At 38.7% G+C, this 15,611-nt stretch overlaps 1 protein-coding gene across 1 annotated transcript in view; it reads right to left on the reverse strand.

Moving 5' to 3' along the window:
• Positions 1-15,611, reverse strand: part of LOC128234171 (V-type proton ATPase subunit F-like) — a 62,693-nt gene that overhangs the window by 8,778 nt on the left and 38,304 nt on the right. Inside the window, exon 4 of the mRNA XM_052948211.1 lies at positions 9,322-9,444. Coding sequence (XP_052804171.1) covers positions 9,322-9,444 — 123 coding nt within the window. The remainder of the gene's footprint in view (positions 1-9,321; positions 9,445-15,611) is intronic.

A 15,611-nucleotide genomic window follows, 5' to 3' on the forward strand; every position in this document is an offset into this window, starting at 1 on the left:
ACTGAATATATATGAGTTTGTGGCCCTTCATTGGCAATTTGACAATAAATATCTTGCTTAAAGCTGCACTCTCACAGATGAACAGTTTTGACATTGTTTTACTTTTTAGTCTCAGAATCAGCTGATTTTGGCATCAATGCCTTCAATTCAGTCATATAAGATAACTCACAATAAAACTGATCTAAATTGTATGGAGAAACTGCCGTAAATGTCATATTTCTTAAGCCGTTAGTAACGGTTTAAGCTATAAGACATAAATATGCGACGTATATATAAAAAAAAACTCCGATCTGATCTTTTATCAGCAGTCTTATATCACTGGCTGTGAGACATTCAGGCAAACAAAGCCCAATTCCAAGACAAAAAATAACAGTCAATCTGTGAGAGTGCAGCTTTAAAATGTTTTAATATGTTTAATATTATTCTTTTACTCATTATCGGATTTTAATCTCTATTCAACAATGGCAATATTGAGGAATGTATAATGTAATATCGTATAACTAATAAAACAGCGGGAAAGATCGGCGGAGTCTGAAAATCTTAACATTATTTCCATGAAGACTTTTATATTATAATGTAAGATCATCCGATGTTTTGAAGACAATACATAAGTTGTTAATCAAATTCTTATCACTACAACAAGTTCTGGAGTTTGTCATATATATCCAGTAGACAATATGGCGTCATCTTGTAACAACATTTTTGATATGGTGACACTGGTGTCATTACCTATTGGTTGGGGCTCAACATGCCACAAAAGGGCTTGGTCCTTATCTGCCACCGAGGGGCTAGGCCCTCACATGTTTCCTTAACACTATATACCCGGCCCTAGATACCTGCTCTTATAATACAATGGGGGAAATACACAAAGGCAGGTATCTGGTATCAAGACTCGGGCCATGCCAGTGCCAATTAGCAAACTGACAGTACCTCAAAGTTGGGCTCGAACATGTGTAGTTTGGCATGTTTTTACAAGACATTTCGACGATGGTGATGATGATGTTGGGTTTAGTGTTGATTCAGAATTGCAAGGACAGTTATCGGTGAGATTTTTAGACGGCAGCTCAGCCGTAAATCTATTATTATCAGATAAATGTGGCTTAAAATCTGTACCTACGGGAGTTAAAGAGAACGTGTGTTTCGTCCTTGACAACACAAGGAACTTTGAAGAAAGGACTAAAAAGTAGGGATGGAAGCGAATATCCGGATATCACGCAAGTATTCGGATACCAAAATAGGTATTCGAATATTCGTTAAGAATTAAAATTTCAATGAAATAGCTTAGCAGAGACATAGCAATTGTTATAAAACTTTTCAGATGAAATATTTCAGGTGATTAACAGTGTCTGTCGCGAAGCGGGTATGTGTCACAAATCGTCTGCTAATTGGGTGTTTGCACAAGGCGTGATATTGTGTCCTTGTGCAGCACCCTGTGAAGTTCTATGACCTTGTTTACAATGACAAGTGTTGTTTTATGATCTCAGATGTGCTTAATTGACACTAATTGGCACTAGTTGATATTAAAGGATTGATCATTAATCCGTAGGAATTGCTCGTCCAATCACAAGTTAAGGGACGTGCAATCAAAGCTATTAATGACCAATCGTATTTTGGATGAATATGCATGAAGAAATTATTGCTATCTGAACAATAAATACAAAAAAAAAAAAAAAAATTCACATTTCAATCAAATTTCCATCATTTTGTATCTTGTAATTGTGTTTTAAAATATTAATCGTTATTCCTGTATCATCGCCTCAAAAGTAACATGGTGGACGCTATTTTGTTTCTGAACAAGAACATGCGTTCGATTAAGTGCGACATCGAATGAAAACTGTTCTGAAGTATTCGGACTTGAAAGTAGTGTGTGTATAGTGTTTAATTAAGTTATCAAATATATAAATAATTTAATTCCTATTTAGTATTTATTCACGTTTTATTTTATTTTTCATACGATATGTAAACATGTTTAGTTTATTGATAAATGAGAAAAGTACACGCATGTAAATAAAGAAAAATCAGATCGTCTTTTTGTTTTCTTATCTTTTCCACAATTATATCCTTCATTACAAAAAACCGCAGAAATTGTAGGTATTGCATTAAATCAAACAATGTAATGAAATAAAATTACAATCGACTATCAAATAATCAAAGCGTCATTTAACATGAAACTTGCTGATAAATAACAAACTCGAAAGCACGTGGCAGTAACCAAGCAACCACCTCGGCCGAAGTGACTATCAAATTTGCGAGGTGTTTATGTGGTTTTTATCATGAGTTTTATGACGTAAAATAAGTTGTTTAGCTTTGATTATAACATTATAAATTATTAAGACTGAGAAAGAATGAATGAAAAAATGAAATTGCCATATGACGAATTATAAATTAAGTGGACAATTATGTCAAATAACAGAAGGTGGGTGACATATAATAGGAAATTTACTTATTATGAAAACAATTTTATACGAGTATCCGGATAGTATTCGAATACTTGATACGAATATCCGGATACCGATTTGGTATCCGGTTTCCATCCCATCTAAAAAGAAAGCCAGTTGCTTTGGAGATGACTGTGGTGCATGGTACAGTGCATCAGGGACATCCCCAAAGTTCTACTATCTGTTAGCTTCGGATGGTTCGCTAAGTACCGTCTTCCTGCGCCAGGAACAGTACTGTGTCCGAAAAGTTGTCCAGAAAAAGGTTGTGTACGTACCTGTGAACCCGCAGCCAGAAAAGGCTAAGGTTGTCGTGGTTCACAGGTACTACACAGCTTCTAAACTTGATAACAAATACAAAAAAGGGTCACTTGGCTTGGGGATGGGGGTCTTCAAAGTTCCTTAGCTGTTGTCGAGTACTTGGGGAAATTCCCAGGTCTTGACCCACACGGAAAGGCATCTAGTAAGTCTAGTGAGTATGTAAAAAGCGACAAAGAGGTGTTCACAAATATTGATGAAATGACAGATAAGGTCAAGCCCCACCAAATTTACAACCATCTGAAGAACAATTTTGATGAGGTCACTGGTCCTTAAGCGAGTCAAAAGTAAGAAGTCTAATGGTCACTCAAATAACATGGCGGACCAAATTCTTGAGTTAGAGAACATGGTCTCTGAAGGTCATCCCTTTATTAAGTCCATCATCAGAAATAGTGGAAAGCCCCCTTCAATCCTCCTCTACACCGATGAGCAGTTAACAGATATAAAGACTTTCTGCTGTTCAGGTCAAACTGTTCTCGGTGTCGATAAGACATTTATGCTCTGCAAAATGCATGTCACAGTGATGTGTTAAAGCAATTAACAGTCACCAGATCTCTAACAGGAGAACCCCCCATCTGCATAGGACCTATGTTCATTCACGATTGCAGTGATTATGAAACATACGCCCAATTTTTCCACCATCTTAGGCTAAAGTTACCAGGTGCCAACTTAGGAAAATTGGTTATTGGGTCAGATGATGAAAGGGCACTGGTAAAGGCAATAACGACAACTTTCCCTGAGTCCACCCATATACTTTGTACCCGGCATTTAGAACAAAATGCTAAGCAAAAAATGACTGATGTAGGGTTAGGTAGGAACGATAGGAAAAAGATGATGAAAAACATCTTTGGTCATGATGGCATAGTGAGTGCAGATGACACAGTTTGCTTTGAGGAGCGCTGTGACGAATTTTCCCAACAATACTCCTCCACATCAGGGCCCTTCTTGGAGTATTTTAGGAAACAGTTAAAAGCAAATTTGCAAACCAAGGTCAACGAACCCTCTTGGAAAGCACCATTATGCCAAAAGTGGATGAACAACAATTGTGAATCCATCAACCATTTGTTGAAGCAAACTGTAAATTGGAAGTCAAAAGGTTTAACCGAATTTGCCCAGTTAGCTCATGATCTAGTAATAGGTCAGTTCAAAGAGGTCAAACGTGCCCTGTTAGGAACTAGCGAGTTTCGTCTTGCCCCGTCCCATAGCAAATTCAAGGTTACTAAGACTGAGTGGCTGGCCATGACAGTTACTCAGCGGTCAAATTTGTATAAGAAGTTTAGGTCACATAGGACAAACAAGTCCTTGGTTAACTCTACTGATGGACGTTGTATAATTGTTGAACCCCGCACCAATGGAAAAAAAGCCTGGAGCGCGAAAGCGCAAGGTCAACATCAAAACAAGAACATCCAAGAAGGTCAAACACCAGGCTCCCATTGACCCCACTTAGGTCTAAGGTCTTGGTCAAACAACTCTGCTCACAACTTCTTTGTGTCTTTTCGTGTGGGGCTAGGATGAAGCTTGTGTGACGTTACGTCATTAAGCCGTTACGCACGATGTTGACATTATTTACGGTATCATAACTTGACGTTGGCTTTACTATGCCATGGTAAAAGTAAAGTCAGTCTGCACGCACGTCAATTTACTTAATTTTGCGCCTATGTTGGTATTATTCGGTATTATTCGGTATTATCCGGTATTATCCGGTATTATTCGGTATTAAGAGTAACCCCGCATCTCTTGGTTTAGCAGTTATGTTGACCTACATTCAAGATACTTACAACAAAGACCGTTGATGCAAAGCATCAAAGGGCGCCGTTTAATAGTTTATGCACTTGTTATATGTTAAAAAACAAGGAATGTCAAGGCCAACAAGCATATTATGGTGCATTGAACCGCATCTATGAAATTCTCAAAATATTTGTAGTATTCTGCATGACAACATAGGCAAAAGCATTGAAATTGAGGATTTTAAGTTGAACATTTCATTAGGGGTGGGGTACATTAATGAACACGACAGAATTAGGATGCTTGTGCACTATACTTTTTGTCAAGAAAAAGCGGCAAAGGGCAATAATTATGTAATACCCTTATACCAAGTTTTATTTCAATACCATAAGTAGTTTTAAAGTAATGCTCTGGTTTTTCTTGACCAGAGCATTACTTTAAAACTACTTATGGTATTGAAATAAAACTTGGTATATGGGTATGTGGCAATGACAAAAAGTATAGTGCACAAGCACCCTAATTCTGTCGTGTTCATTAATGTACCCCACCCCTAATGAAATGTTCAACTTAAAATCCTCAATTTCAATGCTTTTGCCTATGTCAATCCCTGAAATACGGAAAGCTTCGGGGGGCTTCGCCCCCCCTTGTCCCCCACCAGGGCTTTGCCATGGACCCATCAGATATAAAAGATAGAGTTATCTTACTTGATAAAATAAGAAGGTCAAATGGTTGGGAGCCTGTGTGTAAAGTTTCAATGCAATACATGATGTATTTGCAGAAGCATTGACTTAAAAGTGGTTACATGCAAAACCTTAACCAGAATTTCTAAGTCAAATTATAAAGGCCTATTATTTGCATTAAATGCAAAGTAGAGTTATCTAACTTGGTTAATTAAGTAGGTTGGATGGTTGAGTACCATTGTATCAAGTCTCAATGCAATACCTCAAGTAGTTGCTGAGATATTAACCTATGTGTGCTTGCACACAAAACCTTAACCAAGGGGTGACGCTGACGCAGACGCTTGGATGAGTACGGTAGTATAGCTCTCCTTATTCTTCGAATAGTCAAGCTAAAAAACAGTTATTCTGTGAGAGTGTAGCTTTAAATGACTAAATGTTTTGATTTGGCTCAATTCTTACCTAATATTTTATAGTTTGGTGGCACCTAAATGGTTTGTTTTCAACAACATTACATGTGCATATGTATAAATTTGTTCTTAAATTTGTTATTTAGATTGGAAGATTCATTCTCTGAAAAGAAGAAAAAGGCCTGTTACATACTGTTATCACAGCCATGACAGAAACCATATTGAGGAGCTGGTTCCCCTAAGGAAGAATTGCGCTATTGGTTTGAGCAGCACTATTCCCAAGCCATATACCAGCACTTTGTCATAAAGAGCATTTCTGAGAAGGTATGGAGACGAGACCACTAACTATGCAGGTATGCCTTAATCAAAATCTTTGTTTATAATTCTTTTATAAATTAAGCATCTGTTGAGAAGAAATTTATTTCAAGATTGAAGGCATACACTATAGATTGATGCCCAAAAATAGACATGATATTAATAACTCATTTGACTTAAATATCAAAGCAAAAGAAATGCAAATGGTTAAGCTGCAGATATACAAATGTAAGCATTATTTAGGCGCTTTTTAACCTGGGAAATTGTTGCATTAATTGTATAATTAATTAAAGAACACATTTATAATTAATAATGTTTTATCAGTACACAAAGCATATGCCTTTTTTGTTTTAGCCATTTATGTCCGAGTCCAGCATGATAATGCATTAAATTGAAAAAATGCATTAATTTGTATAAACCTTTTAAAACAGAAACATTTCCTAAATCCAATATTAAATAATTGAATATTGATCCAGTTAAATTATAATATCTTTTTTTGCAGGTGTTGCGGTGAAATTTGCACCAGTGAGTTTTCTGTGGAGATAAAGAGATAGTGTCCAGCAATGAAGACCCAACTGAAGATCTGACCTTGTAAGGCCAATATGGAATAACAGTGTGGCAAATGGGAAAAACCTGCAGTGAAGAATGCACCTAAATCATCAAAAGAACAGTGTGAAATTAATTTTGAATAACTAATTTTACTTGACATTTATTTTGTTTGACATATTTATTCATGGTGCAGTGAAAACATGCTTATTTTCTCTTGGTTAATTGAATTTAGAATTGGTAGAAGGGAACATCACTATGTACGTTCATGTTCATTGTCAGATCAAAACCCATGTACATACCCTAATGAGCCTTCGAAAATATCAAAATGGAACTTGTTGTATGTAGTGTAAGTTAATTAACGTAATAAACATTAATATTTAATCAATTTCAATTTATTATGCCCCCTTCAAAGAAGAGGAGTATATTGCTTTGCACATGTTGGGTGGTACCTCCGTACGTCTGCCATTAGACAGTTTGACCAAAGCTTTTCCAGGTGATAACTCCACAATTCCTAAACCTATAGTCAAGCTTGACATGGAAATTGGGCTTAACCAGTAGATGACCACTTGATTTTAGGGATCATCGGGTCAAAGTGACCTTGAACAGGAAGGTGATAAAGCATGTCTGAGTGATAAGTCGTCAATGCCTGCACCTATGACCCTCAAACTCAACATGGAGGCTAATATGCTAAATGACCAGGCTAGATGACCCATATTGATTTAAGGGGTCATTGGGTCAAAAGTCAAGGTCACAGTGACCTTGAATGCTTTAAGGTTGTACTAATAATGACTGGACAAAGCCTGCACACATGGCCCTTCAACAACTTGACTTTTAGGTTGGGCCTGACCAGTGAGACCAATTGAATTGTCACAGAGATATTGAACACAAAAAGCTTGCCTGTGTGACAACTCGTCAAAGCCTGCACCCATGGCCTCCAAACTTGAAATTTATGTTGGGGGTGACCAGCAGATGACCCCTTTGGATTTGGAGGTCAAGGTCACAATTCAAATATTGGTCATTAAAACTTTGTTATTTACTTATTCCCTGCTGCTAAGATGGAACATTTTTATCAGCAAATATTTTTATCAGCTAATATCAGCCATCATCTGAATATGATTGAAAACTGTACCAACTACCCTCATACTTTGAATGGTCATAACCTTAAAACTGCCTCAAAGGCATCTTTTGTCAATATAAAACCAACTGTCATTTCGGTCCATGCATATTTCATTCAATTGTCAAGGTATTCTTGACAACGTGGCGCTTATTATTTCTGCAGGTTTGAAGTTTAGGACATTAGTTTTTTCTTCAGCACCATGCCAATTTATTTCCACTTTTATAATAAAAACATACTAGAATACAAATTTTGAAACTTTAGTTTTGTTCATGGTATGATGCCACAGCACCATGCAGAATTGTTTTTACTTTTATTATCAAAGAAAATAACTAGAGCACAAATTTTGTAGATATGTTGAATCTGTTGATAGAAGTTCTGGGAGGCATTTTTAGGCTTGAAAGAGCATCGTTTTAAAGTTATATTTTTGTTATTTCCCGTGAATCTTGGGTATAGTTTGTATTGTATTTGCATTTTAAAGACATTGGTTTCAACAGACCCTAATGAAATGAAGGCATGTAATTGCTTACTGAATATGTTATAAGCGACGTCATATATTGAAGCATTTCTAACATAACGAATATGCATTTAACTGATTTTAAGCGCTTCAAACTAAGGAAACTTGAATTAAGAATCTTGTAGGCCTTTGGATAGTCCAATATATATAGTTGTGCTGTTATCCTTCTTCAGCTACCTTAAAGAGTGTTCATCATTTGTATGAAATCATTTGATCACATTTCATTTGAAAGAACTTAAGCAGTAGTGTAATGTATGCTTGCTTCTGTTACATCACCCCGACAGTCTTGCAGCGCTTTCAGCGCTTCGATTAGTACATCTAAGAGATGTCGAATTCTCATGTTAACAATTGCCACATTCTTACTACCAAGAGCAATTATCATTAATTAAACGATGTCATTGTTAATCCACGAAAGCCATTAAATTCCGAATTAATTAACCTAGTGGTGCCCTTATTCTGTAAGATATCACGAGCAGCAGGATTTTTTTATTAACTGCAGGGACTGACCCCTGAGTGCGCAACTCATTTTAAAGAAAAAATCATTGTTGCCAAAAAAAGGTGCTGATGGTGATCCCCAGTGGAAACCCTGAGTATTGTACAGTATAGTACACTCATAGTGAAAGACCCACTCTTCGTGACCTAAACAAATTGATCGTCTGACCGCCAGGTATCAGTCGGCCGAAGAATTACGATCGCAGTGTTCCTTGTAAGAAACGGTACAGAAACTGGATAATAATATAATTTAAAACAACAGTAAGTTTGTATAAATTAAAGTCTAATTTGCCTTTGATGGCTCGAAATCACCACTTACAAATTGCCACTTTGCGAAAAGTTCATTTACAGAATACACATCTCGAAAATATGTGACAGATTTCTTCAAACATTTCTACAATCAGACTATGAAACCAGCCTGTTTTTAGTTGTCATATTTGTGTGGGGTTTTTTGGGAGGGGGGAAGGTGTCGACACTGACGAATCAACTGAAATTTCAATCTTTAAGAGGACCTGACTGGATTCATGTTTACTGAGAACACTGACAAAGTCTAAAACATATGTCGTATTGGGCCTTGAAGACTTTAATACCAAAAGAAAAAAAATCTGATAAAAAAGGAAGGGAAGACTTCCCCATATTTCACCAAAATCCCTCAAAAAAATAAAGTGGGAAATATTGGACGCATAAGCATGATTACTATACTCTTGGTTTTTTAAATTCTTGAAATTCTATAAATTTTTGCTTAATGTTCTATGCTCGAATTAAATACCTTAGCTCTTCGTAGAATGGAGTCTTTACTGGCATCATAGGGGCACTCTTTGCTGGGGATCTCGAGCACAGACGGGATAGGGTCTGTGTGCGTGTCAATTACATGTCGAATCATTTCAGCAATCTGTAAAAGGTTAGCTTATTTTGGCAACAAATTTCATTACTAGAAGTATCATCTTCCAACACATATACATGGGTAAAGATATCATATTATGTATAGCTAATTATATTATAAAATTTATTTAAGGAATGAATTGGGGGTTTGATGTCATTATCATGGTAGGAACCCGGTTGGGCTGGTTAAAAAGTGTGGTGTCCAAAGGACTCCATACATACTTTAACCAGCCCAACTGCGTTCATTTAACATATCATAAATTTCCACTTTCTTACATGTTCATTCAAGTTTTTCTGACACAATTCGAACAAATTTCAATTTACATGTATATTGTTGTGCAATGATTCGCTAAACAAACATATCCTAGACATTGCATTCGGAGAAAAATTCGCAATCGGCAAAAGTCAGTTCATTAAAGAAATGGAAGTTGAGGTGTTAATATACAGTAATAGTAAATCTGTTTTAAAGCTCCATTGCAAAGACAGAAACACCCTTTAAAGATATTAACCACACTTCAGTCTATATTGCCAAAAGAAACAAGTACTAGTATCCCATCAATCAATGCCTATATGATGGGAGACAGACACATACATGTATACCACCAGACCTCTATTGTGGGAGACAGACACATACATGTATACCACCAGACCTCTATTGTGGGAGACAGACACATACATGTATACCATCAGACCTCTATTGTGGGAGACAGACACATACATGTATACCACCAGACCTCTATGGTGGGAGACAGACACATACATGTATACCACCAGACCTCTATTGTGGGAGACAGACACATACATGTATACCACCAGACCTCTATTGTGGAAGACAGACACATACATGTATACCACCAGACCTCTATTGTGGGAGACAGACACATACATGTATACCACCAGACCTCTATTGTGGGAGACAGACACATACATGTATACCACCAGACCTCTATGGTGGGAGACAGACACATACATGTATACCACCAGACCTCTATTGTGGGAGACAGACACATACATGTATACCACCAGACCTCTATCGTGGAAGACAGACACATACATGTATACCACCAGACCTCTATGGTGGAAGACAGACACATACATGTATACCACCAGACCTCTATGGTGGGAGACAGACACATACATGTATACCACCAGACCTCTATTGTGGGAGACAGACACATACATGTATACCACCTGACCTCTATGGTGGAAGACAGACACATACATGTATACCACCAGACCTCTATTGTGGAAGACAGACACAAACATGTATTCAACTAGACCTATATGATGGGAGACAGACACATACATGTATACCACCAGACCTCTATTGTGGAAGACAGACACATACATGTATACCACCAGACCTCTATTGTGGGAGACAGACACATACATGTATACCACCAGACCTCTATGGTGGAAGACAGACACATACATGTATACCACCAGACCTCTATGGTGGAGAACAGACAACAACATGTATTTTACCAGACCTGTATGATGGAAGACAGACACCAACATGTATTCCACCAGACCTTTATGGTGGAAGACAGACACATAATTGTATTCCACCAGACCTCTATCGTGAAAGACAGACACATAATTGTATTCCACCAGACCTCCATGGTGGAAGACAGACACATACATGTATACCACCAGACCTCCATGGTGGAGAACAGACACATACATGTATACCACAAGACTGCTATGGTGGAGAACAGACACAAACATGTATACCACCAGACTTCTATGGTGGAGAACATTCACATACATGTATACCACCAGACCTCTATGGTGGAAGACAGAAAAATACATGTATACCACCAGACCTTTATGGTGGAAGACAGACACAAACATGTATACCACCAGACCTCTACGGTGGAAGACAGACACATACATGTATACCACCAGACCTCTAGGGTGGAAGACAGACACCAACATGTATACCACCAGACCTCTATGGTTGAAGACAGACACCAACATGTATTTTAGCAGACCTGTATGATGGAAGACAGACACCAACATGTATACCACCAGACTTCTATGGTGAAAGACAGACACATTATTGTATTCTACCAGACCTCTATGGTGAAAGACAGACAAATACATGTATACCACCAGACCTCCATGGTGGAGAACAGACAAATACATGTATACCACAAGACCTCTATGGCGGAGAACAGACACAAACATGTATACCACCAGACCTCCATGGTGGAGAACAAGCACATACTGTGAAATCATTAATGTTCGTGGGCATGAAATTTCGTGGTTTGCCGAAAAAAAACAATTTCGTGGGTACTTGAATTCGTGGATTTTCATTTTTGAAAAAAAATGAAATCGAAGATGCGATCGTCCTAGATCGTCTGCATAATATCCACGCGCTGGCCCGTGATTTCCGTCTTCTATGTCACTCGGTTTATGACACTCGCCAATGTGGTACGACATGCCAATTAGTGCATATAACCATGTCACTTATCGATTTAATTGGGAATAAAGGTAATAAAAGAAGATGTACCCTGATCATAAATAAAGATAGGGGAAGCCATTGAATGCCAATTAAGAATTTTGCAAACTGTGAAAACACCGAAACTTTGCGTAAATTGTCACGTTCGGTGCTTAGTAACCTTCGATGTACTAGTAATCGATTAATTATTTCATTAAATAAAAAAAATCGAGTATGGACACTCATCACGCACATCTTGTAAACTTGGAGATTTTCATTAACAGCGCACGTTCAAACACGTGCTTATAACTGTCATTTGGTTCATAAAACACATTTAATTGATTTGGTTCATTATTTGTTAAAGGCAGTTATTATATATTAACAGAATAATGATCGTAAGTTATACAGTGAGACAGGTGTTAACATTGTATACTGCGACCTCTGTAAATAATATACTAGAGTATGTACGTAAATAATATAAGGCAATTGAAAAAGTGAATAAAGGGTTTATATTTCGTGGGATTTTGAATTCGTGGATCACCCAACCCACGAAAACCACGAACATTAATGCCCCATGAACATTAATGATTTCACAGTACATGTATACCACCAGACGTCTAGGGTGGAAGACAGACACATACATGTATACCACCAGACCTCTAGGGTGGAAGACAGACACATACATGTATACCACCAGACGTCTAGGGTGGAAGACAGACACCAACATGTATACCACCAGACCTCTAGGAAGGAAGACAGACACCAACATGTATACCACCAGACGTCTAGGGTGGAGAACAGACACATACATGTATACCACCAGACCTCTATGGTGGGAGACAGACACCAACATATATACCACCAGACCTCTGGTGGAAGACAGACACATACATGTATACCACCAGACGTCTAGGGTGGAAGACAGACACCAACATGTATACCACCAGACCTCTTGGGTGGAAGACAGACACCAACATGTATACCACCAGACGTCTAGGGTGGAGAACACACACATACATGTATACCACCAGACGTCTAGGGTGGAAGACAGACACCAACATGTATACCACCAGACCTCTATGGTGGAAGACAGACACATAATTGTATTCCACCAGACCTCTATGGTGGAAGACAGACACATACATGTATACCACCAGACCTCCATGGTGGAGAACAGACACATACATGTATACCACCAGACCTCTATTGTGGAAGACAGACACATACATGTATACCAACAGACCTCTATGGTGGAGAACAGACACAAGCATGTATACCACCAGACCTCTATGGTGGAAGACAGACAAATACATGTATACCACCAGACCTCAATGGTGGATGACAGACACCCACATGTATACCACCAGACCTCAATGGTGGAGAACAGACACATACATGTATACCACCAGACCTCTATGGTGGAGAACAGACACATACATGTATACCACCAGACCTCAATGGTGGAGAACAGACACATACATGTATACCACCAGACCTCTATGGTGGAAGACAGACAAATACATGTATACCACCAGACCTCAATGGAGGATGACAGACACATACATGTATACCACAAGACCTCAATGGTGGAGAACAGACACATACATGTATACCACCAGACCTCAATGGTGGAGAACAGACACATACATGTATACCACCAGACCTCTATGGTGGAAGACAGACAAATACATGTATACCACCAGACCTCAATGGTGGATGACAGACACCTACATGTATACCACAAGACCTCTATGGTGGAAGACAGACACATACATGTATACCACCAGATCTCTATGGTGGGAGACAGACACCAATATATATACCACCAGACCTCTATGGTGGAAGACAGACACATACATGTATACCAACAGACCTCTATTGTGGGAGACAGACACATACATGTATACCACCAGACCTCTATGGTGGAAGACAGACACATACATGTATTCCACCAGACCTCTATTGTGGGAGACAGACACATACATGTATACCAACAGACCTCTATTGTGGGAGACAGACACATACATGTATACCAACAGACCTCTATTGTGGGAGACAGACACATACATGTATACCACCAGACCTCTATGGTGGAAGACAGACACATACGTGTATTCCACCAGACCTCTATGGTGGAAGACAGACACATACATATATACCACCAGACCTCTATGGTGGAGAACAGACACATACATGTATACCATCAGACCTATATGTTGGAAAACAGACGGATAACATGTATACCACCAGACCTCTATGATGGAAGACAAACACAAACATGTATACCACCAGACCTCTATGGTGTAAGACAGACACATACATGTATACCACCAGATCTTTATGGTGGAAGACAGACAAAGACATGTATACCACCAAACCTCTATGGTGAAAGACAGACACAAACATGTATTCAACTAGACCTATATGATGGGAGACAGACACATACATGTATACCACCAGACCTCTATTGTGGGAGACAGACACATACATGTATACCACCAGACCTCTATGGTGTAAGACAGACACATACATGTATACCACCAGACCTCTATGGTGGAAGACAGACAATAACACAAATACAACCAGACCTCTATGGTGGAAGACAGACAAAAACATGTATACCACCAGACCTCTATGGTGGGAGACAGACACATACATGTATACCACCAGACCTCTATTGTGGGAGACAGACACATACATGTATACCACCAGACCTCTATCGTGGAAGACAGACACATACATGTATACCACCAGACCTCTATGGTGGAAGACAGACACATACATGTATACCACCAGACCTCTATGGTGGGAGACAGACACATACATGTATACCACCAGACCTCTATTGTGGGAGACAGACACATACATGTATACCACCAGACCTCTATGGTGGAAGACAGACACATACATGTATACCACCAGACCTCTATTGTGGAAGACAGACACAAACATGTATTCAACTAGACCTATATGATGGGAGACAGACACATACATGTATACCACCAGACCTCTATTGTGGAAGACAGACACATACATGTATACCACCAGACCTCTATTGTGGGAGACAGACACATACATGTATACCACCAGACCTCTATGGTGGAAGACAGACACATACATGTATACCACCAGACCTCTATGGTGGAGAACAGACAACAACATGTATTTTACCAGACCTGTATGATGGAAGACAGACACCAACATGTATTCCACCAGACCTTTATGGTGGAAGACAGACACATAATTGTATTCCACCAGACCTCTATCGTGAAAGACAGACACATAATTGTATTCCACCAGACCTCCATGGTGGAAGACAGACACATACATGTATACCACCAGACCTCCATGGTGGAGAACAGACACATACATGTATACCACAAGACTGCTATGGTGGAGAACAGACACAAACATGTATACCACCAGACTTCTATGGTGGAGAACATACACATACATGTATACCACCAGACCTCTATGGTGGAAGACAGAAAAATACATGTATACCACCAGACCTTTATGGTGGAAGACAGACACAAACATGTATACCACCAGACCTCTACGATGGAAGACAGACACATACATGTATACCATCAGACCTCTAGGGTGGAAGACAGACACCAACATGTATACCACCAGACCTCTATGGTTGAAGACAGACACCAACATGTATTTTACCAGACCTGTATGATGGAAGACAGACACCAACATGTATACCACCAGACTTCTATGGTGAA

The sequence above is a fragment of the Mya arenaria genome, chromosome 5 (assembly GCF_026914265.1).
Source record: "Mya arenaria isolate MELC-2E11 chromosome 5, ASM2691426v1".
Taxonomy (NCBI): domain Eukaryota; kingdom Metazoa; phylum Mollusca; class Bivalvia; order Myida; family Myidae; genus Mya; species Mya arenaria.